At 44.3% G+C, this 25,732-nt stretch overlaps 1 protein-coding gene across 22 annotated transcripts in view; it reads left to right on the top strand.

Moving 5' to 3' along the window:
* Elavl4 (ELAV like RNA binding protein 4) overlaps nucleotides 1–25,462 on the top strand; it is a 145,435-nt gene extending 119,973 nt beyond the window's left edge. For 7 of the 22 annotated variants that reach the window (XM_060366118.1, XM_060366117.1, XM_060366123.1 and 4 more), the window contains exons 3-7: nucleotides 3,278–3,381; nucleotides 16,078–16,231; nucleotides 17,721–17,946; nucleotides 19,526–19,564; nucleotides 22,494–25,462. In XM_060366118.1, coding sequence (XP_060222101.1) covers nucleotides 3,278–3,381; nucleotides 16,078–16,231; nucleotides 17,721–17,946; nucleotides 19,526–19,564; nucleotides 22,494–22,863 — 893 coding nt within the window. In that variant the 3' untranslated portion in view covers nucleotides 22,864–25,462. Of the gene's footprint in view, nucleotides 1–3,277; nucleotides 3,382–13,265; nucleotides 15,995–16,077; nucleotides 16,232–17,720; nucleotides 17,947–19,525; nucleotides 19,565–22,493 lie in introns of those variants that run through there. The other 15 variants (XM_060366127.1, XM_060366121.1, XM_060366133.1 and 12 more) reach the window with 4 other exon arrangements.
* Nucleotides 25,463–25,732: the final 270 nt, after the last annotated feature.

Genomic DNA, 25,732 nt, shown 5'->3' with positions numbered 1-25,732 from the left:
AAGTAAACACAAATTTAGAACAAAAATAAAACTTAATATTCTATTCTTAAAATATTGTTGCCTTAACAATATGCTCAGATTTTGTTACCACGGACAAAGGGAGAAGACTGTATTATTTGAGAAAGGAAAAGAAGAAAATGACTGCTATCCATGGATTGCAGACACACACATATGCTCCAGGCCCCAGACTGTGTCCCCTGAGCCATCACAGCATGGCAACTCTCTCGGTCCCCATGGAAAAAGTGTTGACACTCCTTATGAATGTATTCTGTCTATATTTTTTTGTGTACATACAGAACGGCTGAACCAAAATCCACCACCAATTCTTGCTCATTTTACTCTCCCCAACTATTAAAACAGATCCAAAATAATTTTAAAAAAAATTTTTTTAAAGTAGCTTAGGTTTTTAATATTTTTCTACTGGGATTTAATCTTCCCCACGGCATTTTTTTTTAAAGAGAGAATGATTAGATCCATGAAACATTTTTATTAGACATAGCTGGACTCCTGTGATCCTGGGAGGCATGTGGGAAGAAAGCCTCTTCGTGAACTAGGCTAACTGCAGGTAGTTTCATTGTGCTGCTGGATGCCTCCCATTTTCCTATTCACAGGCAAGCTCCTCTGTCTCTGGCCTCCCCTTCAATGCAGGGCTCCGTTCTACAGCCTGCAGTTTATTTTATCCCGAGGAGAATCTTCCTTTGCGAAATTACATTCTTCAGAGTTTTGGTTTTCCCTGAAGCATTTTTATTCTTGACTCTAAGTGAAGTCTCTCTAAACCTGGGACAGGTGATGATAGCACAGTAAAGATAATTATAGTCAGGAGCCAGGGCGATTATCGACTGGGGAGCGATACAGGCTGGTGAGCTGATGTCACACATCTTGCTGGACTGATGTCCTTTCAACAGCTTGACCTTCAGAACCTCTTGGGACCTAAGCCTGAGTTTTCCTTCCTCCAGAAGCAAAAATCAAAAGCAAGCTAAATTTAGAGTGCAAAACCTATGCTCACTATACCTATTTTGATACCCATTAATATATGAGTAGTTTTATAAAGGAAGATGGTATAGTGGAAACATATACCACACATATATTTCACCACCATGAAGCACACAACAATTTTTCAGGGTGAGTCGGGTCTACTGCTAGGAATTAACCAGTGAAAGTTTTATTTGTGTTTTATATTCTGTTTTAAATTTGTGTAAATTATATTAAGCTAGAAAATGACCTATCCAACTGGTTTCCGAGAACCCCTATAGCAAGTTGGACATAGACAAAACCACTTTAAAATGTCCTTTAGAAGCAGTTCAACCTGGTAAATGACTAGTTTTTTTAAGTGATTATAAGAATATTATATATGCAAGATAAATATGACTGAGAAATTTGCATGATGAAAATGGATTTAATTAAGTGAATTTGGTTAGGCTTGATGAGGTAGAGACAAATTTAGGATAAATTATATTCTTAAACCAATGAAGTGACTCTCTTGTAGTTTTGTATTTGCAAGATGGAGTTTCCAGGAACATGTGGCAGGGTCTTATAATACAAATCTCTCTCTCTCTCTCTCTCTCTCTCTCACACACACACACACACACACACACACACACACACACACGGACACATGGACACAGAAAACCATGCAGGATAAAACAAAAAGAGAAGAGTCACAACACCTAGAGTGTGCCATGGCTCACGTCTCTGCTCTCTCTTAGGTCACTAATTCTGACTGGTGATGAGCCTGTCTAGCAAACTTTGTCTCTGTCTTTCCTGTTCAACCCTGGGAGATGTTGGCGTTTGGGTTTTCATTTGATGAACAAATGTCATTGATTTCCTCTGTGTTCTCTTTGCTTCTGTCCTACAAACAATCAAAAAGATACCCATTTTCTGATCCAGAACTCAACTTGTTTTCCCAGGTTCCCTCCTACAACCAACACAAACACAGACATTTACCAGCAAAACAGAAGCTGTTGGAAACATTTTTTTTGGCTGCTGAAATGGGCTCCTGTCACCGGGACATGGCAGGCTTTTTGCTGTATTATCTCCCAGCTCTGGCCCCAGTACGCTAAAGAGAGCTTTATGTAATCAGTCTTCCCTGACGTGTGTGACGTCCTGTCACTTTCCTCCCCTTTGGCTCTGCTGCCGCCCACAAATCAATACATTGCCTGAGACGTTCAAGCTGGTTTGCAGCCACCACAAGCGCTGCGTTTCTTAAAGGGTATGTCAGAAAATGTAAAGTTTCCTAATGATATTTCTGGCTGATGACACATGGCAGAGCTGATGGACTATTCATAATCAGTGGCACGATCGCAAGCACATTATTTTTATTTCACTTGGGGGGGAGCCCTGTCACTTGCTACCTCTTTGTAGACAAGTTGATATCAGCTCCTCCTAAAGTAGCTAAATCCTCTTTGCAGATTGCTTTTGCACCTTCCCCTTTTTGTCGGGAGCTTCTTGGCTCTGTCTGATAGAAAAGCCTTGCCCTTCTTTTTCTTTATTATCCTTTGGCTCCTGGGATGTGTAGCAACTGCTCTAAATTCTGGCCATGCCTGCATCCTTCTCTAAAAATGTCTCCAGCCCTGACTGTTCACATCCTGCTGGCATGACCAAGGCAAAAGACACAGTTACTGAGTCCAGTGCTTGTCCCAATTTTACAGGACTGAACAGAGTGTAGCCATCCTTTGATGAGCACCTACTATGGTCTAGGCAATATACTTATTAGGCATTTTTGTACTCTATCTCACTAAACTCTCTCAGAATCTGTCAGAGGTAAGTGCTGTTATCTGCAGAGAAGGGATCTGGGTAGTGTGGATGGTAAATGACTTCTCTCCAAAAATACTCAAATGACCAAGACTCTAAGCAGGTCTTTTTTAACAAACTGTGCATGCCACTTTTCTATTCCCTGGTACTGTATTTTCCTGATTACGTTCCCTCTTGTATATGTTGGGTGTGGATATTCAAAACTATTTACTATTTTTTTAGTTTGGATGATGAGAGCTCCTGAGAGTTCAAAGCCCACACCCTGAATAACAATTGGTGGATTGGAAACCTTTTGTCCTAGGGTGAACCCTGATATAAAGGAATCCAATACCAGAGGAGGGCTTTGACACACTGCAGTGGAAACTATTGCTTCTGTGAAGATATTGAGCTCTCTCTCTTTCTCTCTCCTTCTCCTCCCTCCCTTCCTCTCTTGTTCTCTCTCTCTCTCTCTCTCTCTCTCTCTCTCTCCCCCTCTCTCTCTGTCTCTGTCTCCGTCTCCCTGTCTCTTTTTTTAATATTTCCACAGGACAGAGTTTAGGGTATGGATTTGTTAACTATATTGATCCAAAGGATGCAGAGAAAGCCATCAACACTTTAAATGGACTCAGACTCCAGACCAAAACCATAAAGGTAAGAGGTGATACACTGGCTTCTGATTCAGGAGGTTCTAATGAAATTGTAGTCTGTGGGTCGAAATAGTGTTCTTTATTCACTCAAAGAATGTTTACTGTCCACTCTGCTAAGTAAGGGACATGAACGAGTACAAAAATAGCAAAATGGGGGTGAAGAGTGCAGAGAAGGGACCAGGAGCCATGACATCTGTAATCCAGAAGGCAGATGTGGTCTGGGATCCAAGGCCCCACAAAGAAGGCCTGCTAGCCTGACTCTACACAAACTGCCAGAAACAAGCTGAAGGAAGAAACAAAGATAGGAAAGCCATCCCAGGTATGAACAGTGTGGCCCTAAGCTGGGATGGTGGGTGATGAGGAGGATGGAAGGTAGGCAGTGCCAAGTCAGGAGACCTCATGGGCTGACTGACCAGAGAGGCTTTTGCTTAAGGACGGTTAAGAACTTTTCATTGGAGAGTGTGAGAAGGAAAGTCAACTGTAAATAAACCCAGTCCCGAAAGAAGGGCAGCTACAATTAAACTGATGGAAATGTAGTAAAGGAACAACAAAAATAATTAGGTGAACAAATAACATCTCAAGAGTCATTACTTTAAATCAAAAAAGAAATCAGTAAGCTAGAGGCTGCTCCTCCGGGGTTTCCGGGGCCGGACTGCAGCGCCCTTACTTCTGAGTTCGTGTATGAGCTCCTTTGAGACAATGCTGCCTGCCTCCGGCATCTGTGGTGGTCTGCTGGACGGAGCTGCCTGCCCCGCAGCCTTCCTTCCCGTTCTTTTCCCACCGCCAGGCAGCAGCCAGTTTGGGGGCAGCTGCCAGCAAATTAACGAGTCCCACCCTTCGTAGCCTATTAAACCACAGGGAAGTGTCTCCTGGGTGCTCTTACACTCACGACAGCAGATCTGACGCAAAGTAGGACAAAAGAGAAACCTCTCCCAGAATGGAAATCTATAGATGGCACCAGCTCTCCGCATCTGAAAACACAAAACTAGAACTTTTTAGTTCAGCAAAACTACTTTTCTGACATCCGGGCTAACAAAAGAGATGAGCACTGTAAGATAATCTTCGCTGGAAGGAAATAAGAACGACAACAGAACTTGTCTCTTTTTGGAACTTGTTGGATGATTATTTCTCTTTTCTTAAGCAGCTTTATTTCTTGCAATTGTGTTTAGATTATTTCTAAAAAATTATTGCTTTACTCTGTTCTCCTACAGTCTGTGCAGCACGTAACACCCCCCCCCCCCCCCCCCGAAATAAGCCTGATTTAGGCTGCTTCCAACAAGGCTTAGAATTAGTTCCTAGGAATTCTCTAAGGGGGAAATAAAAAAGTTGTTTAATTATGGCGGAGTCCTCAGAGAGGCAGGAAGATTAATTTCTTTCAAAGGAATAACACACATATTTTCATACTTCAAGTCAAGAAAAGTGTTCCTGTCTCTTGGTTCTGATGAGGCCTTGTCACATCGAGAGCTGTTTGTGGGTTTGATTGATGTGTGTGCGTGCATGTGTGTGTGTGTGTGTGTGTGTGTGTGTGTGTGTTATCAAGTTCAGCATTAGAATGTCAGATGTTTCGTTTTCCCTTGGTGGACACACTAACCTTGAACTGAGAGAGGTACTTTTTACTTTTTTTTTAACTCTACAGTTTTCTTGAAATCCAAACCCTTTCCCCATGGCTTGGGATCAAATCACCAGCCATCAATCTGCTTTTTATTTTATTTTTTTTAAGTCTTCCATAAGATCCCTGTGGTTTCCCCAGAAGACTGATTGGGCCCAGCTTTTCTAGTCTCAGAATGGCCCCCGAGGCCTACCATACAGTCAGGTGCTTTCTCTAAACGGATCTTGGAGACAAGAAACATTGACTATTTTCTTTCTGTGAAGAGCTGGTCTGCTTCCTTCCTTCATCTGTAACCCTCCCACCAGACCCAGGCTCCCCTGCATCAAAATGCTGCTGACACACCTGCACCCAGCGGAAATGTGGGCTCCAAAGTCACCGTAGGATTCACAATGCACGATGTCGCTCCTGAATCAATAATTTCCATTCTCTACCACGAATGAAAATTTAATGTGCAAACCTAGGGATTTCAGCCCTTTCATTAAAGCAGTTTATTTGCCATACGAAAAATTAAGTTTGACTGATAGGTTCCTTTATTAACTTCTCTTCCCTTTCCTAAAGGGACACAGTGTTTAAGGTAAAAATCATATTAAAGGGAAGAAAAAAAGCAAACCCTTTTTGTGTGCTGTTAATAGTCTCATCATTTATTAATTTCTTAAAATTGCTTTTTTGGCTTCTCAGGCCACTGTTTACTTCTTCTGCCTCAGTTTGCTTTGATAAGTGACATCAGACTTAGCTCTCTACTTTGACACCCAGGAAGGAATAGACAGCCTGTCAATCTGGAAACAAAACCAAACAGCAACACAAACAACAAACCACACATACTGTCCCTGCAAGCATGCATTGCGGAGATCTCGGGACCATCTAGTACAAGCTGACAAACCTGGTCAAGCGTTTGTGCTCTCTGTCAAACACTCTGACAAACCAGAAAACACACCACTTTAAGTGTGATACGAAAAAATATTAGTGCCAGAGAGCCAAGAATTAACCCCTAAACAGTAAAGGTTAATGATTAACTGCCAGATTCAAGGACAGTTTTGGTGATGGGAGTTATTAAAGGTCAAAGAGGGCAGCTTTTCTCATGATGATGATGATGACGACAGTGACTGATTCCGAAAGTTGTTTAATTCAAATCTTCGGTTGTTCAGTGGAAACAGCCTAGATATCTTTTATGTTGGCTCTCCCGATTTCAGAGGCCAGAAACAAAAACAAAAACTTATGAAGGAAAACCAAGCAGAACATAAGTAACGGTTGACCTTTGTACATCGGTCTTTAACCTCTGAACTTGACATTTAAATATGGCACCATTGCTCTTGGTAGATATCATTGATTGTCCCATTACCTGGCTGCAGTGGGAGGAGTCCACAAAGACTCATTCCTAGCAACAAAATTCCATTTTCCTTTAATTAAGGAGGCTGTAAGGAAACCATACAAACACTGAGGGCATGTGAACAGCAGGGCCAGACCTCTGGCGGAGAAAGGGCACGTTTGTGAATTGCATCTGCAATGAGTAGCCACGAATGGGAACTCCAGAGGGATAGCCGTTTAGATTAGACTTGTTTCAGGAGAGAAGATTCTACCTGGAGACCAGGCTTAGACCAGGTGAAGCATCCTGCCTAGAGCCACACAGCTGTCAGTCTAGCATGTACAAGCATGAGCCAGACAGGAAATGGTGATAAACAGCAATAATGTGGCTTACTCTGAATGTTTACATTGTGCCCAGTAGGATCCTAACCTTTCTAAACGCCAGTTACCATTTAATCGTTGACTATTCCAGGAGTTAAGTGCTTTCCACACCTCAGCCCTGTTTCTAAAATTAGCCCTACAGGTGCCATTATCGCCTTTATGCTAATGAGGAAACTGAGGCCTGAAGAAGTTCAGGAGACAGACCTAGGATTACACAGTGGGTAAATGATAGTCGGAGGTTTTTTTGTTTTGTTTTGTTTTGTTTTTAAGCTTTAAAAATAATTTTCTGGCAGGAGGTCCTCAGTGTTGGAATGTCAGGCTGCCTGTTTGCCTAGCAGCATGAGAGCCTTGTGTGTCTGTGGGGGTGGGTGTTTTGGCTGTGTGTATACAAGGGTTAACTCCCCGGCATGGTAAGAAGATATAGAAAGCAAATAAATGAACTGCGTGGTTCCTCCGGGTTCTTCATACATGGACTTCTGGTTCAGAACATTTGCCATTAATTTGAAGATACCCTGGACTTTAACTCCCTTCTTCCTGAGCCCTTGCTCTCCAGGCTCTGTGAAGCACAGATGGCAGTGGCCGGGAAATTCTCCAGTCCACTAGAGCAGTATGGACCGTGGGCTTGCCGCAGGAGAGATGGCTTACCTCACTTAGGGCTTGAGGTGCTATTTGTTCTGTTCTTCTAGTGTTTTCCTACTTGCCTCCATCAAGACTCTGAGACACTGGGAGAACAGGCTATGGGTTCTTGAAAATGAGTCCCTGAGACTCCTTGACAACTGATGCCCATCCTAGCCGACTCTGAAAGAGCAGCTTCCGAATTTACGCTGTCACTTGAGCCTCTACTAAGAAATGCTCAGCTGAATCCAGTTACCTTTGCTTCAGCTCCTTGTCACATTAATTAAGAGCAAACAAAACTGGGGCTGGATATGATGGTAATTCCAGCACTCAGGGGGCCAAGGCTGAGAGATTCTTATGAGTTCAAGGTCAGCCTGTGCTTCCTAGCAAAATGGATGGGCCACAAGGAGAAGAGAATGAAAGAGAGAAAGGGAAGAAAGGAGGGATCCTCAAAACAAGAGTAATCCAAACAGGCTTGTTTGGATTGACATTCAAATTCCCCCGAGAAGCTTGGGAGGAATGTTGTCTGACTGAAATTTGAAGGCTAGCTCTCAGTTCCACTAAAGCTTTCAGTGATGGAGCTCCTCCTCCTCTGCTCAGGCTAAGTGTGAGAGGCAGGATTAAAAACCCGTTCACTGCTTGCTTTGCCTCAGTGGGTTCACTACAGGGTCGCTCAGCCATGCAAGCTGCAGTGATACAATAGAGTGATCACAGGCTCCGGGGGTTCCCACGGGATGTTGGAAGGGAGATGGGGAGCTGTGCAAAATATAAGTGGGAGACCAGTCTGACCAAAATAAGTTCCAAGAAGGCCCATCTCTTGATGGTATGCCTTGTGTAGCGCTCGGACGTGGACCAACATTCCGTGGGCTGCTGTGGTAGGTTTATCAGCCTTCGATGTGGGCTTTAATTGACTAATGATTATTATGAGGTCTGTGGCTTTGGGGTTTTTTTTGGGGGGGGGTTGCTGCATAATATGAAATTTGTGTGTGTGTGTGGTAATATGTGGACATCTGTATTGGGGTTTCATCTTCTTTGCGCTGTATGTTTATAAATGACTTTATCACTTTTTCTAATAGTTACACAAAGCCTTACTCAAATGATAAAAGTACAACTTGGTATAATAAAACATTTCCAGAGCATAGCTCTTGTGCAAAGTAGGGTGTGAGCAATCTCAGCCCCAGGTCTCAGGATAAGGCATTGTCTCTGCCACTCTGTGAGATGTGCCCTGAGATGTGACACGGAAGGACAGCATGGGGAGGTAAGAAAGGTGCCTTATCACTGGGCAGCAGCCCATGAATTCAAAGAGCCCAACTGGGGAAGAGGCTGCTGGGAGAGGGAGCTCTTCAGAAGGACTCTCCCTTCTTCTCCAGGGACGAAGTGGGCTGGCTATTCTGCCTCTCCTGGAAGGACTACGCTGCTTAATGATTTCAACATTTTCTCTTTATTCTCCTAATCACACTAGCAGTGCCTCTGGGGATCTCTCCACACTTGAGCTTTGCCGGTTCCTGTTCACTCCACCAGCTTCTTTCCCTTGCCAGGGGTCACGGGCAGCAGTAGCCCCTCCCTCCCAGCTTCTTCAGCTATCCACCTGCCTTGCTCAAGGCCTCCATTCCGCTGAGGCATCTTTTCTTTGCACTTGGCATAAGCAATTATTTCTCCTATCACGGCTCTTAATGCTTCCCGGAGAGGTAGCAGATCTTTTTTTTTTTTTTTTTTTTTTTTTTTTGCTGACGGATATCACTTCACCCAGAAATAATAGCCGGTCTCCCTCTGTCTTGTTAATAATAAAAAGTCACTGCTGCCCCCATCATGGCTGTATCACACAGAGTGCAGGGGATCTTTGAGGCCAAGGTCAGCCAGGGTGCTGGGTCCCCAAGGAAAGTACCAGAGATAGGCCATTGAAATGGGAGATGCCCAGTTGTACCGGCCACCACCCCCTTCTTACTGATAGAATGCATTTGGCTGCTCCAATCTCAGGTGCCTTATTAACTTTCTTTGAGTGACTTAGTTGAATACATACAGATAGAGGAGGTTGCAAATAGAAACAGTTCTGCCTCCTCAGCCCAGTGAACTTGATAAGATCCCAGCATCTTGAAAGACACTATCTCTGCCCTGGGCCTAGATTACAAAAGAAAACTGCATAGGTACAAACTGGAGGCACACTCAAGCTTTCAGAAAGTCTTGGGTGGAATTTGAAGGCATTTGCAAGAGTAAAAGAAACCAATGGTTAATGTGAGCTCCTCAAAAACAAAACAAAACAAAACAAAAAAATCACTCAGAGAGAGAGAGAGAAAGATGTTAGGATCATATCTCAACATTAGAAGAAAGAGTGGATCTCTCTTGCCCAGGTCCCCTGGCGTCCTTGTGTCCTGTTTTCCTCTCCCTGTTTTAAAGAGTGCTGGCACCGAAGGCCCAGATGATGCTCCAGCATGAATTCTGACTAGACGAGCCCATATGCTCTCCTAGCTCTGGGATCCTCACCTCTGCCCTGTTTCTGGACTTGAAGCTGCTCAGTTCCATGCAGTAGCCATTAGCTTTGCACAGAGTTAATGAAATAAAAGTTTGGTTCCTTAGTCGCACTCAGGCTGTTTGAAGTGCTCGGTAACTGCGTGTAGCTAGTAGCCACCATCAGACATTATGGGGACCAAACATTTTCCTGATTCCCAGCATTCTGTGACATAATGTGGGTCGAGGACATCCCTGAGGACTAGAGAATCAGGGGCTCAGGGGAAGGGGACTTATCCATTCAACACCACAGAGCACCTAGCCCTCCATGTATTTGCCCTTTTTCTTCATTCGGAAGAGTTAAGGCAATCAGGTCCCAGCCCTGTTATAAAACTCTATGGAATGACCTTCGGCATCACTCTCCTTCTCCGTCTCTGGAAGATGTTTCTTTCCAGATCTAATACGCTAATAAAATATTACAGCATGGCCATTCCCAACTTGGTACCTTCCCAAGAAAAGTAACAGCTGGTGCCAAGAACGTGGCTTTCATTTCTCTGTCCAGGTTGGTGTGGTCCAGTGGAAAGATCCCGGAACTTTGAGTCATATCGAGTTTGTCTTTGCTCAGCCGCATGACCTTGGCAAAGTACTGGATCTCACTGCATCCAGAACCTATGAGTAGGGCCACCCCTGAGGCAAATGACAAAGATGCAGAGACTGAGTGGGTAGGGCCTTCCTCTGTCCGTCTGTTTTGGAGATGCCTTAGAAGAGAGTGAGTCTGGGCCTGACTGAGGCCCAGACAGCAGAGTCAGAAGCCCTGGGTGGAGAAAGCAGTGCGGGTTTCCAGACGGCTGCAGCCCTCCCACCATGAAGCAGGAGGCAGGGGTTGCAGTTTAGTGGAGAGGAAGCTGCGGCTCCGTGTTCGGCTTCTGTTCTTCCCCTAATCAGGACAAGAAACCTCTCCAACGTGTCGCCCATTTAGAGGACCCCGTCAGACACAGAGAGCATTGTACTAAGCATGTGCGCCTTTGCCAGGCTGATACATTTTTTTAAAAAGAATTTTCAAGGCACATGAATCTGTCATCACAACTTTCCTAAAGGACATTCTGGGCCTACTGTGGACCTACTGTGTGTCGGATGTGCTCCTGGTACCCTCAGGTACTCCCCGCCTGTGTGATTCTTCCTTTCCATCTGAGTCAGCTCCTGGGAAAGTGTGGCTATCCCACTTCCTAAAGTGAATTATACACTTAGTTTCTGTTGAGCTCCCGCCCTAGGAAAGCTTTGAGACAAGACGGGAAGTGAGTGTGCTGAGTTACCGTGATGTGTGACCTGACGGAGCAGGTCAGGCATTAGGGACAGATGACTGTGATGGGGGTAGGGTAGCCATTGAGACACACACTATCAAGGAAAGGATGGTTAAGTGTGCCTGGGCCTCATGAAGAACACAGCTACACCTACCGAGGTAGGCAGGAATTCATTTTGCCATGAGAATAAACAGACAGAAAGGTAAAAACCTTCGATACATATCCAGAAGCCTGTGACTGTGTCTCCATCTGAACTGGAGCCCAGGGTGCATGCAGATAGAGGTGAGCAGGAGCTGAGAGGTCGGGCCAGATGCTCTGCATGCCTAGGTGAACACTTCCATTTCCAGGGGTTTAAGACACACTAGAGAGTTCTGAGCAGGGGAAGGCTGTGACAGGAGCAAACCGCACCTGGAAAGCTACCATGAGGCTTCACCCCAGGATGTTCCTCAGAACAGCATGTATTGGGTGGCAGGTGCAGAAAGGAACAGAAAGGATGGAGCGGCAAAAGCAGAACCCGTCCTGTTTGTGAGGAGGGATGTGTCCACAGGCACAGCAGTAAACCAGTCCTCACAGTCAAAGGCCTTGTCTCCAGGAGCCAGCTGGCTGCTTTCTGGTCTCCCTGCTCCCACAGGTGGGATTCCAGGTCCCTGGGAGGGCTTGCTCAGAGATGCCCTGGCAGCCCAGAATCGGCTCTCTGCTGCCATTCTCCTGGTTTCTTTAGAATGAATGGTCCCCTGGGGAGCTGCCTGCTCTGGGGAGTTTGTATTCGCTCAGAGAATCGGGTGTTACAACAGACTGAGGGAAATCTGTAGCTTGATCTCCAAATAACGAAGCTGTGTGTGTCTCCTCTGCTAGACTAGCAGCCCTGCATGTCAGGGATGGCTGCACACATTCTGCTCCCCAGTGTCTAGAGGAAGGCCTGTTTACATAGCAACCATGTCAAAGACATGGTTTATTCAGCACTTACTTTGGGCCAGCTTTTGTGCCTACAAATCTTACAATGCAAGTGGCTCCTTTGGAGCACTTCTGAGCTATGTTACTCAAGTGATGTCACTCAGAAAGGTACAAAGTCACACAGGATTCATAGCTAAAGCTCTCTAACACCAAAGCTGTTCTTAACCTTTATATCCTTTTCCATTCTCTATTGGGACCTCAGTTTCTGTGAAAGTGGCATACGTATATGCTTTGGAGTAACTTCTCTCAAAATGAGGTTACCTAATACTCTAACCTAACACCTGATAAGAACAGGAAGGATGTTCCTGAGGTCCAGAAAAAAAGAGCCTCGCAACAGCCAGTGGTGGCCAGGGCTAGAGTAGGGTCTTCAGGTAGGTGCAAACTTTGTGTTCTCAGAAATGTCTGTGGTAGATAGCCAGCCCTTCTTGGGTTCCCCCCGAAATTTCAAGACCACTTCTAGCACCAGCGCTCTTCAGTTTGTTGTTATTGTGCCCTTTTTGTAGTGGGTAGGGGGACTGCAATCTCTCAAGCAGAGAGATCTGGACACGTGGAAATGCTGAAAATCTCTGTCAAGGTCATCTGTGACATCAGAGTTCAGTCACCTGCCTTTGGGCCACTTTCACCTTGGGAGGGGTATCTTCTTCACCACAGCTTCGCCTAGAACAAGAGCTGTGCTGGCCCGGAAATGCCCGTCTTCTCCTCAGAAACTCTGGATAAATGAAATGAGCAAGATCCCGATGGTTCAAGGCAAGATGAATGCTCCAGGGCACTGTCTGGAGCCCTGGGAGCCCTGAGCTCTAGGTCAACAGCTCAGGAGGGTCAACGTGCCACCAAGGTAGCCCCTCTGTAGGGGCTGAAGGACACTGTTTTTGGACATGCTTCAATGTAGGAAAGGGCCTGACATTTGTAGTTCCTCTACTGGAGTTTAACAAAAGTTTGAGGAAACTTAAACTTTTTTAGGTCTGAAGATGAACATTTTAGGTTCCAGATTGAGCAAAGCATTTTCCTACCACTTGTGCCCAGTCCTCTCCTCAGAGGCTCCTTGCAGACAGGGCTTAAAGAACAGTAATCTGTGGCTCTGAATAGAGGAGGAAAGCTAAGCAGGGGTTAGCCTGGTGATGGAATGACCTAAATGCTGCTCCCCTTCAGAGCTGCCACTGCCCTGTGCCTGGATCAGGCTCTCCCCAGACCATCTGTGACCATCATTCTCCCCAGCTAAGCTGAGATTCTGCCCCAAGATCATCTTTGGCGAAGTAGTTTTGATTGTGTCATTTCTTTCAGTGCCACCTCCCTTTGCCCCCTGGAGTCTGCCGTCAGCATGATCCGCCAGCATGGACCCCAGCTCTAGCTGCCCCAAACCAGTAGAGATCAACGCGTTTGCTACTTGTTGTGCCAATAGCGGAGATTGTGCACTGCTGGGCATTTCGCAACCCTTGACCTTCCTCGTCTCGTTTGTCTCCCAGCGGAAGGCTCTTACCAGGCTCCCATTTCCTCATCATCTAACCACTACAGCTCCATCTTCCCCTGGTCCTTCTAACCCTTTCCAGTGTTTGCGTCACGCTGAGATATAGCCTTGGCGTGGCACGCATCTTGTGACTTCATGGCAGTGCGTCACAGTGTTTGCTCACCCATTCTCCCGCTCAGCCCATGTTTATTCAGTAAATCCCGAGGTTCCCGTTGTAAACAACATGCCTGGTTTGTGCTGTGTTCCCACTACAGAGAGTAGACGCTCCAGCAGTGTTTGCTGAGCGAGATGTCTTACTCTGAAACAAACTTCTCTTGGTCCTTCCAACCTCAGACACTAGAGAGGAAGTAGCTTATCCCTTAGTGAGGCCGCACAACTGTGATTCTGGGTGCTTGGCCGAGTGATCATTTTAGAGAGGAAACCAAGCAGTAGTTAACCCTGAAGAGCGACGACACTGGCATCACTCATCATGAGCTCCGGGGGTTCATTCTTTTTTTTTTTTTTCAGTATGTTTTGTGCCCTCTGCAGGTTTCAGACAGACATAAATAAGGCACACACACCCACACACCAAGAAAACGGTGAGATGGTAGTGAGTCAAGGTCAGAACAAGTGCATCACTAAAGAGGAGCTCAGGGTGAGGCAATGTCAGACAGAGAAGACTGCCAAAAGAAGGTGGCATTTGGGCTAAGCCCTTATGAGAGTATAATTTAGCCTCTTTCCCCTGAGTAAAGGTGCGCAGTGGGGGAGGTTGAACTTTGAGAGAACACATATGTATTCAAATGACATCAGTAATAGGCAAGGTAAGACAGGTAAGTCTTATTACTATGGACAGATTTCCTCCTTCTTACCATTGCTTCCTCCTGAATGGGAAACAGTTCTGCTATGTTGTAGCCTGTTCTTACCCTGAGATAACAAGGGAGAGGAGCGGGTTCTGGGGCGTAGAGTCTTGCCCAGACAGTTACGTGGGACTGCTAATCCTTCCACTCCCTGGCCCCACGCGCACACAGAGGCACACGATTTAGAGGCCACTCTGCCACCCTGCCGTGTGCTGGGAAAATGTGGCACGTGCAGAGGTCCCCTAGGCCACCCATGGGTTGCCAGAAGATGTAGATACTGAAGGCAGCTGCCTGGCTCCATCAGTGAGAGGAGGCTAGCGAGGCAGATTAGTCATTCACATCATTTTCTGTTGAGTCAACATCTATTTTTAGGTATAGAACTCATAAAGGGACCTAGTGTCCCTGTCATAGGAAGGGGAATGTGCCATAAGTATGGGGCTGCTGCTCATCCTCCATCCTCCTACTGCACCTATTGTCTCCGCCTGAAGATCTCACAAACAAGGCCAGCTTTGCTGCTCAAGGTGTAGCTCTTAATGTCAAATGTCTGGTTTAGGATGTCATTTGTTGTGCCCACAGGCATTTATGTACACACACATACACACACACACACACACACACATTCCCACCCTAATGGATTTAGCAGGCCTTCTTGAATCTGTTCTGTAGATTAAATAAAGCTGCCAGCTGAGAAATGCTAAGGCATATAGGTCCCTTCCTGTCCACTGTTTGTCAGATGTACTCTGAAATGACTGTTTTCATCTTCTATTCTGAGCCATAACCGCCCCAGAAATAGCTTTAGCAGGAAAGTGCTTTTGTTAGACTAGCTGTAAATTATATTTCAAATGTCTGATGTTGTTTCCTTTAAAAAATAAATAAATAAGTAAATGAAAGTCTAAAATTAATGACTGCTGGGGTTTGCTTTGCTTATGTGTACTGCTGAAGATTTGGCTTCTTGCAGATGGAATCTCAGATCTGTTTACAACTCTATGTTAGCTTTTTGGGGAGGAAAAAAAAAAGCAGTTGAGAGATCTGAGAGGACAAATTTACAAAGTCAAGCTTATTATAACCACCGAGGAAGTTCGCTTTTCTCTCCCACCGTTCTTCCCCTCCTCCTTGTCCGCCGTGCCCCCATTTTGTTTGTTATGGTTTTATCTGCCCTGCCTCAAAGTTAGAGGCAACTGGTCGTTGCAGATGTGACAACAAGGTCACATATCGAGTTTAACAAGCAGATGTTCATTCAACCCCATCTCACCAGCACTTTGTCGTTCAGCAAGAGCAGACCTCATGGGAACAGATTGGAACAACACAAAGGATGGGATATAAGAAAAAAAAAAATCTTACAGAGAACCCGATCGCTTTTATGCTTCGAATGGAGAATGGGGGTAGGGAGGCTGTCACAGAGAGAAATGTGCAGAGCAGTATTTCATGGTCATTTCTTTATTTTTTACTTATGGTTTATTCGAAGATTATTATGTGTTGGATATAGCAGATCATCTGTAACCCCACATCCAGGAGGTAAATCTTCAGAACTCCATGCGTGGGTAGTTCTGCATGTAACAGCTGCCATGCAGTAACTATTTTGTTCTGCACTTAGAGACCCTTATCTGTGCATTTCTTTTAAGTTCTGTCGACAGCTCTCCTCTTGCTCATCTCTTGTTCTCCTGCTCTTATTCCTATAGAAGAATCATGGGTCCTAAGGAGAGACAGGGGACTGTCCTCTTGGTTGTTGCCTTGGTCTCTGCTCTAAGGATGAGTGTCTGTGGTGCATTTAGCATCTCTCACCTTCTCCTAGGTGTCCTATGCCCGTCCAAGCTCGGCCTCCATCAGGGATGCCAACCTGTATGTTAGTGGCCTTCCCAAGACCATGACCCAGAAGGAGCTGGAGCAGATTTTCTCGCAATACGGTCGCATCATCACCTCCCGCATCCTGGTTGATCAAGTCACAGGTTAAGTGTTTCCCTCTAATTGCTCTCCCTGTATATCTGTGCCCTGTTACCCACAGAGTTAGGTTCCAGGTTGTTGAAGGTGAGGCAGTAGATGCTGAGCAAGCAGATTCCTGATGCTCACACATGGACTGCTTAAATGGACCCTCTTGAGAAGCCAGAGCCTCCACAGCTAAACTGCTTGAACAGGATTGTAAAAGAAGATTTGGGTATTGAGTTGGGAGTAGGGTTCTGTGGCCTTCAAAGCCTCTCTCAGCCTTTAACCAGCATGCAGAACAAACTCTCTACATCCCTAGCTCCAGATCACAGCAAAGCAGAGCTGGAAGGAACACCAAGCTGCCTTATTCTACACATTAGGAATTATGTAACGTTGGGGGCGGATTTCCCACCGGTCAATGGTGCAGGGGTGTGTGAGCAGAGTCTCCAGCGCTTGGGTTCTTTGTCCGTGAGAAAGGGACCCAGCCAGCACCTCTCAGGAAGAGATGCAAGGTGGTTTGGGCTGCACTGTCAGTGACACTGTCTTTTGCCTGATTTGATCCCAATTTGAAGTGTCACCCCAAAAAATAGAGGTAAAATGCATGTTTACTATTTGATTCATGCTGCCGTCTCACGCTGCCACAAACACTGTGCAGAGGGACATTGGGGACCAAGGAGAAAGGAGAAAAAAAGCTGCATTCCCATGAGTCCGATGTTGCAGATCCTTGCTAGGGACAGTCCAGTGTCCCATGAGAGCTCAGAAGGAGGTGCACTGTGCCTGGTGAAGACAGCATGGCTCCACAGCAGAGGCAGCTTTGGAACAGATCTCTGGAGAATGATTCAGTTTCCTGGCAAAAAGGAAGGGGTAGAACAGTCTAGATTCAGAGGACGGTATACCCCAAGGCATGATGCTGAGAAGGAATACAGCCTGTTCAATGCAGGTCGGGGTGGCTGGTGAGAGGTTCAATAGGAGATTGGAAGCCTGACTGCCAAAGGCAGCAACTGCCGTCCTGGAAAGTCTGGATTTTATCTGCATGTAGCAAAGACCCAGGGAAAGGGAGTTTGTAGGTTTTATTTGTCTCTGTTTAAGACAACAAAGAATAAGTGGCAGCTATAAAGTACATCAGTCAAAGGGTTCAAAAGCAGTACAGAATCTGTTCCTAAAGGGTGTAGCGTGTGGTCAGTAGTTACTTTTCAAATAGATGACACTCCCAGCTTTGAGGTAGGAAGGCCCTCTGCAGAACCAGATAGTGTTGGGTGGTTCTTTACAACCCAAAGTAGATGGGGACTGAGAAGAGCAGCTGCGGAGGCCTGGAGGGAAACGCCCCTGCCTTCTCGGCATTGCAGACGTCTGCCCAGAGTCATGCCGGCAGAAATGCCATTTGGTGAGCAATAGAGCTTCAGGGAGCTGGCCTCACACGTGGATCGAGTCACAGAAACTCGTCCACAGGGTGCTTCCCAGTGACACCCACCAACCGTTTGCGCACTCTTTACAAATGTTTTTTCTTCCCCCCAGGAGTCTCCAGAGGGGTGGGATTCATCCGGTTTGATAAGAGGATCGAGGCGGAAGAAGCCATCAAAGGGCTGAATGGCCAGAAGCCCAGCGGTGCTACAGAACCGATTACTGTGAAGTTTGCCAACAACCCCAGCCAGAAGTCCAGCCAGGCCCTCCTCTCCCAGCTGTATCAGTCCCCCAACAGGCGCTACCCCGGCCCTCTTCACCACCAGGCTCAGAGGTTCAGGTAGGCATACCCACGGAGGAAGGAGACTAGTACCCACGACACCGACACCAGTATGGTCTGGTGCTTGGGCCAGAGAGCCCACAGCTCTGAAGGACAGAACACCCAACCATCATCACTGTGTGGCCTTCCCCAGAGCCTCATTTGCTGCTCCTATAAAATTATCCAGCAGGACTAGATACTCTCGCTGGCCCTCCTCCAGCTTGCCGCCGTGACTGCTCGTTAAACCTGAGAGTCGTTGGTAGAAACAAAATCTTGGTGTTAAGTCAGACAAGCTAACCACTAAGACGTGGTCATGCACAACAGCTTAGACTTACGGCAGGATAGAGCCAGAAGTAGAGCGCGTCAAGGAGTGGCTTATTCACGCCTCTCCCGCTAGTGAACGCCATAGGAATCCAGAGGAGGAAAGACTCAGTCACATATTCTGAGAAGATGAAAGAAAGATTCACCCATACGTTACTAGTGCTTTCTTTGGGTAACCAACCCCCAAGAAGTCCCTGGTAAAATGGACTAGTTCCCCGAGGCACATTTCCAAAAGGCAGGTTTTCCCCGGGACAGCCCTCAGACCCTGGCCAGCCTCTGTTGCGCAGGCAAGAGGCGTGATCTTGACCTCTCCTTGGTAAATTCTAAGCGACCACTTTCTTCTGCCCCCATACCAACTTCTCATCAACGAAAGGGTTTTTCTGGCTGTCAGACCTCACATGAGAAAATAGGAGGTCCTTCCCTCTCTAATAGTAACTGTCCATCTGGTTACAGTGGGGGAAGAAATCTGTTTCTTCACGTGTCCTCCTAGGCCTGATGACTCTGAAAGGGTTAATGACTTCATGAAAGGCCCAAGCCATCTAATTTCTATTTTGTGTGAAAGCACATGCGGTATTTACGTAAAAAGCCTTTCCAGCAGGCTTCTAATGGTGGGGACTATGATTGCTACTTCCACAGGCTTGCCCCCAAGAAGGGTAGTGCATGTGAGGAAGATTATAACATAATGACATTTTGCTGGGAGGTGCTTTGGGCTGTAAGCAGTAAGCTGGTTATGATTTGGTTTGGTTTGGTTTGGTTTGGTTTGGTTTGGTTTTTAAGCTTAGCTCTCAAAAACTCTCTGCCTTCCAAATTGTGTGTGGCCAGATTTGGTTAAAGCAGCAGCTAGAGTAACATAAAAGGCCTGCTCGTATGTAGTCTGTGATCATGTGTTGTTAACCTGGAACAGAGACATTTTGCTCACAAGCCTGGTTGTGATGGAAGGTAAACAATTTAAGAACACCCCCAGTTTTAACAACTTCGCAGACGACATAAAAATAGATCCACACAAATGTTGGGTGGCAGTGCTGAATTAATTCAGACCTTGAAAGAAAACAGGGTTCATTAGACACCTGCTTTCGCCTCTGGCATTGACCTGGATGGACATGAATTACTTGAAATTGGAAAGAGGAAAAGAGAGAACTACCAGTGGATAGTCTCCTGAGCAGTGGGGAAAGTTGTCGAGCTTTTCTTCTTGGAAAATGGAGCATTCTTATTAATAGTTCCATTGAGTGATCTTGCCATCTGCGAGGCATTAACCCAGAGACCCTCCTTCTCTTTGCAGGCTGGACAATTTGCTTAATATGGCCTATGGCGTAAAGAGGTAATTAAAACTCCACAGATTGCCAGATGTCCGTGTTGGCACAGACTGGGGCTAGATTTTTTTTTTTAATTCACTAACTTTACTTTTAATTTTTTTTAATTCTTCCTTTTTCTTCCACCAGCATGTCAAATTCTTAATTTTAATTTTGGACCTCGGTTGATTTTGTTTCTTTTAGGGCACACAAAAATGTATTTGTGTGTTTCACCCTTCCTTTTTTTCACAGGTGGGCTTCCCCCATGGTTCAGGTGCCACAGCTACAAAGCCCTGGGTGATCTCATCGAGTCCTGACCGGCTTCCCTTGAGGAGAAAGCCCTGACTTTTCTGGCTGATTTTGCAAACTTGCCGAGCACCTGTTTTGCGTTTTTAATGCCAGGAGTCAGTTTAAGAGGGCAGATCCCAGCAAATGAAAATTAGAACATTTTGCTAGAACATCATGGCTGACAATCTTATGGTTTTCAGTGGGGAAAAAAATAGATTTTTTTTTTTTTTAAACTATAAGCCCTGGCCAAATCATGAATTGAAACATGCATGGCGTCTTTTACTCCCATCTCACCTCTGTGCATTTCTGGGCACATTTTGAGAATGAAGTATGTCTGTGTGCACCTCAACCAAGGGCTTCTTTTATTACAGGTTTTAGCTGTTGTAAGTCTTCTCTCGGTTGTTGGGGGGGTTGCTGAATTTAAGGTTTCTTTCATTTAAACCTTTTTATGGGGTTGGGGACTAAAACAGGGCGAGGAGATTGAGACTTTGAAAGTAGTCACAAGGCTTTTCAGGCCCAACCTGAAATCAGAGTCTTGAAACTTTGGTAGGTTATGTCACTGTGTCCGTGAGGTTCCCACATGTGACCTGACAGGCTCCACTCCACTACCAGAGACATAGAGCATCTTCTTTACCGGGAGAGATGTGCTCCTAAATTACCCCTTCACCGGCTAAGGGAGACATGGTCTTTAATAGACACCAGCCACCCCCACTTTATGTAGGCTTTGGCCTCTTGGCTATGTGTGGTAAGTACCCTCACTCTGGAAACTAGCACATCTGGAAGGGAGTGAGCTTACTGCAGCTTAACCTGCAGAGAGCAGCAGCCTCTTAAATCTCGGGCCCAGCGCCAGTGAGGCTGGCTGTGACGTATCTCCAAACGTCTACCATGCTGCTCGCCCTCCCAGGCACACTGCATCTTTTCCAGCCCTATCCCACGTCTTTGCTGCTCTCTGACTTCAGCGAACTGGCACCAAATGCTATGGGGGAAAGGTTAGATAGAACACACACGACTAGGAACGGCTGGACTGTGGTCCACGTGTTGCCACATCATCCGGTGTCCAGCCCAGCCTGACCCGATAGAACACAGTCAGCATTAGTCAACAACACGATTCTCCTCCACATCAGACCTCGAGCTGGCGGTAGCCTGCGTCAGTGTTCTAGGTAACCATCACCAACTTGAGAGGCAGTCCTCCTTAAAACCCCTTTCTGGACTCTGAGGTTGGCCTTATAATAAATACTTAGTTGCTTTCTATACATAAACTGAAAGGTGTCAGAGGCTCACACAGCTGAATGAGAAATACTTTATAAGTCAGTCTTAAAAAAAATACAAATAACAATTAAGCCCTTTTACCCCTTTAAGGATGTGTATCATAAATGGTTTTTGCTTTTGTTTAATTGTTAGTTTGTAAGCAAAATGGAAACTTGCTTTGGTGAATAATAGCAAAAATAACATCTATTGAGTTGTTCTGCTTAGCATATCTTTAGATTATTATCCGAGTTCTAGTCAAATGTGAAAATGTAACAAGACTTCTAGGCCTCCAAGAGTGTCTGCTTACTTTTAAAAGCAGTCGTAACTTCCTCTTTGTCTCATACCCCTGTCTATTTTGAACTTCGTCTTATCCCACTCCTTCACCTCAACCCTCAAAAAAATTCAACCAAAAGAAAAGCAATCTGGTCATCAGTGAATAGGTCAAAATTCCCTGTATAAGTTCAGTGTGAAACAAAGTGTTGCAAATACTGTCCTGCCATAGACTCTGGTATCCCAACTGTTTCTTCCATCACAAATGCCACATGGGTTTATTTTATCAGACAGTGAATAAAATCTAAAGGGGTTAATTTTTTTTCTTTTCAATGCTACACAAAAACATTGAAATTTTAAACCTAATACAACAGTTGTTGCACCAAAGAAAAGAGTATTTTTGTGCTTTTCTAATGTATAGCAATTCAAAATTTGTAACTGCTCAAACCACTTGAGGACTTGTTCCAATGACGCTCAGAAGCAGATTCGAGACGATGCAGTATCAAGGAGTCTGTTATTGCTGCTCTAGCTGTGTGGGAGAACCCTTAAAAGTGAATGCTAAATGGAACATGAGCCATTCATTTGGTCAACAGCAAAATACATCCTCATGTCCCTACACCCTCAGTAACACCGACAGAGGTGGAGGGACTGGGATTACTGAGATTACTGCCATCGGGTAATCTCCCTAAAAAGTCACAGAGTAAAGTTTTCCAACCATTGACATCACGCTGTCACTCACTCAGTCAGTAAACCTGTATTTTTCTATGGGCCACTCTGTCTGGGAGAGCACACATGCGCTCCACTGAATGAATAAACCCAGCAGTGCAACGGATGAAACAGAGTCCCTTCCCGGAGAACTCAGTCTATGGCAGGGTAGGTTTAGAGCGGGACACCGTACGAATATAGCCTGTGTTAGAACTGTTTAAAGCCTTGATCTGGGGGTGGGGGGGGCTCCTGTGGCTTTTAGGAAATGACGTGGCCATTCTCTTGGCATGTACATGCCTTAGCTGTCCGGCTACCCCGTCGGAGGAAAGATCACAGATGTTAGCTTTTGCGTTTTGGTTTTGAAACCCTGAAGACTCTCCTGCAAACACTCACTCAGCCCTTTGCCCCGTGTCTGTGTCTGTGCATCTGTGTGTCATCCATGGTCAGACTGATGTCTGGACCAGTCCCCCCTTCTGCTTGTCCCCCCAGGTTCTCCCCAATCACGATTGACGGGATGACAAGTCTTGTGGGAATGAACATCCCTGGTCACACAGGGACAGGCTGGTGCATCTTCGTCTATAACCTGTCCCCTGATTCTGATGAGAGTGTCCTCTGGCAGCTCTTTGGCCCCTTCGGTGCAGTGAACAACGTCAAGGTCATCCGTGACTTCAACACCAACAAGTGCAAGGGATTCGGCTTTGTCACCATGACCAACTACGATGAGGCAGCCATGGCCATCGCCAGCCTCAATGGTTATCGCCTGGGAGACAGAGTGTTGCAAGTTTCCTTTAAAACCAACAAAGCCCACAAGTCCTGAATTTCTCACCCATACTTATTAAAATATATATATAAATATATAAGAACAAAACACCCGCGCACACACATACACAAAAGAGAGAGACAAACTTTACAAGGCTTATATTCAATCATGGACTTTATAAGCCCATGTTGCCTGAGTATTAAAACATTGGATTATCCTGAGGTGTACCAGGAAAGGATTTTATAATGCTTAGAAAAAAAAAAAAAAAGAAAAAAAAAACAAAAAAATACTTTGATGCATTGAATGTTCTTTCATAGCTGTCATTGTTGAATATAATATACATAGATAGCAATGTGCAGGGATTTTTACCCAGCCAGCTAACTTTACTACCTTCCTTGAAGGTGGGTCTTTTTAAGATGACCATTCGCTCATTTGAAGAAGAAAAACAAAAAACACAAAAAAATAATAAACAATTTTTACAAAGTAATGGGATTCAAAGGAGGAAAAAAAAAAGATTTTTCTTTTTTTTGTCAAATGTTGATCCAATCAGATTGGTTAAAAACCCCCACACAAATTAAAGAGGAATAATAAAAATTGCAAAAATGAAAAAAAAAACTTTTGCAAATTTTTTTATTTTTCCTTTTTTCTTTTATATCATGTGAACTAAAACAGTCTTCTGTTAGGGGATGGGGAAAGGGGGTACCTGATGACATTAACAATTTAATAACATTAACATTGTTGCCAAAGAGGTGGTCTCTTTGCTGAAAATGGGTTTCAAGAAAAATCTATTTTTATAAAATATAAAGAATTTTTACAAGAGAATCTGGATTTGAGAAAAAATATTTTGACTGGCTAATTTAGGGGAAATTGACAACTTTGTCGCCTTCATACTGCACTGGTAACTTTTTAGAGATCAAGATGTGTGTTTTAAACTGGATTCGTAGACTGTTTTTTGAAGGATGGGCTATAAACAGATGATCTTCATATCTTTTCATAGCATGTAATAATAATAAAAAATATTAATTGCTAGGGGAAAGGAGTGTTCGTTCTACCCAGGGTACCACAGTTCCCCACAGTCAAAACCCAAAAGCAAGGAGATGAGTTGAAAGACAGTTTTTCTTTAAGTCATCAGTATGGGATGTCAGCAGAACAAAAATTAAAAAGATTCGTTTTCTTTTTAACCTAAAACTTCCTTAGTTTGAGCAGTAGGTGCTACGAAATTATTTACATATCTTAGTATCACAGTTAAGTGTAAACGTGTTTAGGAGAAGAAAAAAAGATACCTTTGCTTTACATTCATTAAGCAATTTTCGAATTCACTTTGTAGCCCATGCTGATAAAATTGGGCTGTGTGGGTACATTTGAAACACTGTTTATGTTGCTTGAAACACTTATTTATTTCATTGCAGATGTGATGATGCCTATGGCCAAGATCAAATATAGCTAGATTGGCTAGACTACTTGTTTGTTTACTTAAACTTTGGGAAGAAGCATATTATTGTGTCATTCTGTTGTGTGTGTATGTGTATATATAATATAAATATATATATAAAGTTATTTTTCTTTGGTTAATTTATTATAAGTTGTAACACTTGGCTAGTTTTGTTTGTATATGTCTTAAAATGTTTTCTTATGATATTTAAGTGACAGTTAAAGAGGTATCAAGGTAACTTGTGTAGAACTATTGTTTGCTATATTGTCATGTTTGTTGTGAATATTTTTTCTTACTGCACAGTAGAAAACTTTGAAAACACTGGGTCTTTATTTCAATGTAATTCAGATTGGGGAAAACTAAACAGAGCTAAGGGAACAAAAGGACTGTGGGAGCGCGCTCCCACGTCCAGCGCACTGATCATTTTAGTACGTTTGTGCTTTGTACGGTTATATATTTAAAACAAAAATTAAACAAAAAAAAAAATCCAAGAGTTCATGCTCTTCCCTGGGTAATAGAAACAGTTACTCGCTATGCATAATCTAGTTGATAGTACAATTTGCTATTGCTTTTCTTGTCTTGTTACATAAAATCTTTTCAATACAAGTTTAGTCTTAATGGTAATAAAACGTTATGGTTATTTATAACTTGTGCTTATTTTGTGCATTTTTTCCCATGCTGAACCCACTAAGTGCATGTAGACAGGACTGTTGTTTGCACACTGAAGAGGCAAACTTTGTGGTAGTCGTCGTAGTGGTAGACAGATGAGGAAACCGAGGCTGCATCATAGACTACTCCTTTAAATTTTTTTTCTATTTTTTTCCTCTTTTCGGTTTTTGGAGAAAAAAATAAATAAATAAATAACACCAGATTTCAGTTCAGAGAACACTCGTTCAACATTCAGGGAAACCTTTTTATGTCACCTGCTATGAATGAATGCAGTTTGCTGGCAAAGTTCTGATGCATTTGCTAAGCATTCATGGGAAAGGCATGCCAAAATCTCTTCTCTATGATGTGTTCAATCTGGGGGAAAAAAAAGGAAAAAAAATCTTAGGACCAGGCAGTTGTATACTTTAGTTATAAATGAATGACTTCATGTTAATCTTGCTAGTTTAGATGATTTCTGAGGGAAAGTATTGTAAATGTTTTTTTTCATAATCTTGTTGTGTTTGAATTATTTGTACTTTATCTGTCCAGACAATAAATGAAAGTGTGTAGAATGAATTTGAGCTTCCCAAATTTTTAAATGTGTTTATTCAAATTTTTTATAGTATATGTAGAATTCCCTGATATTCTCTCATTAAATAAATAAAAAGAATAGAGTGAGGTTCTGTTTTGCAACTTAGCCCAATACAAGTTTATTCAGTATTTAGAAGTCATTGCCCTGGTTCTGTGCTACTTAAAGTATGGTTCCCAACCAGCAGTACCCTTGTCATCCGAGAGACTGTTAGAACCTCAGACTGAAGGCAATTTTACACAGAGCCAGATCCCACA

The sequence above is a fragment of the Meriones unguiculatus genome, chromosome 12, assembly GCF_030254825.1.
Source record: "Meriones unguiculatus strain TT.TT164.6M chromosome 12, Bangor_MerUng_6.1, whole genome shotgun sequence".
Taxonomy (NCBI): Eukaryota; Metazoa; Chordata; class Mammalia; order Rodentia; family Muridae; genus Meriones; species Meriones unguiculatus.
The sequence above is the reverse complement of the archived record's forward strand: the minus strand, read 5'-3'. Positions and strand labels throughout refer to the sequence as shown.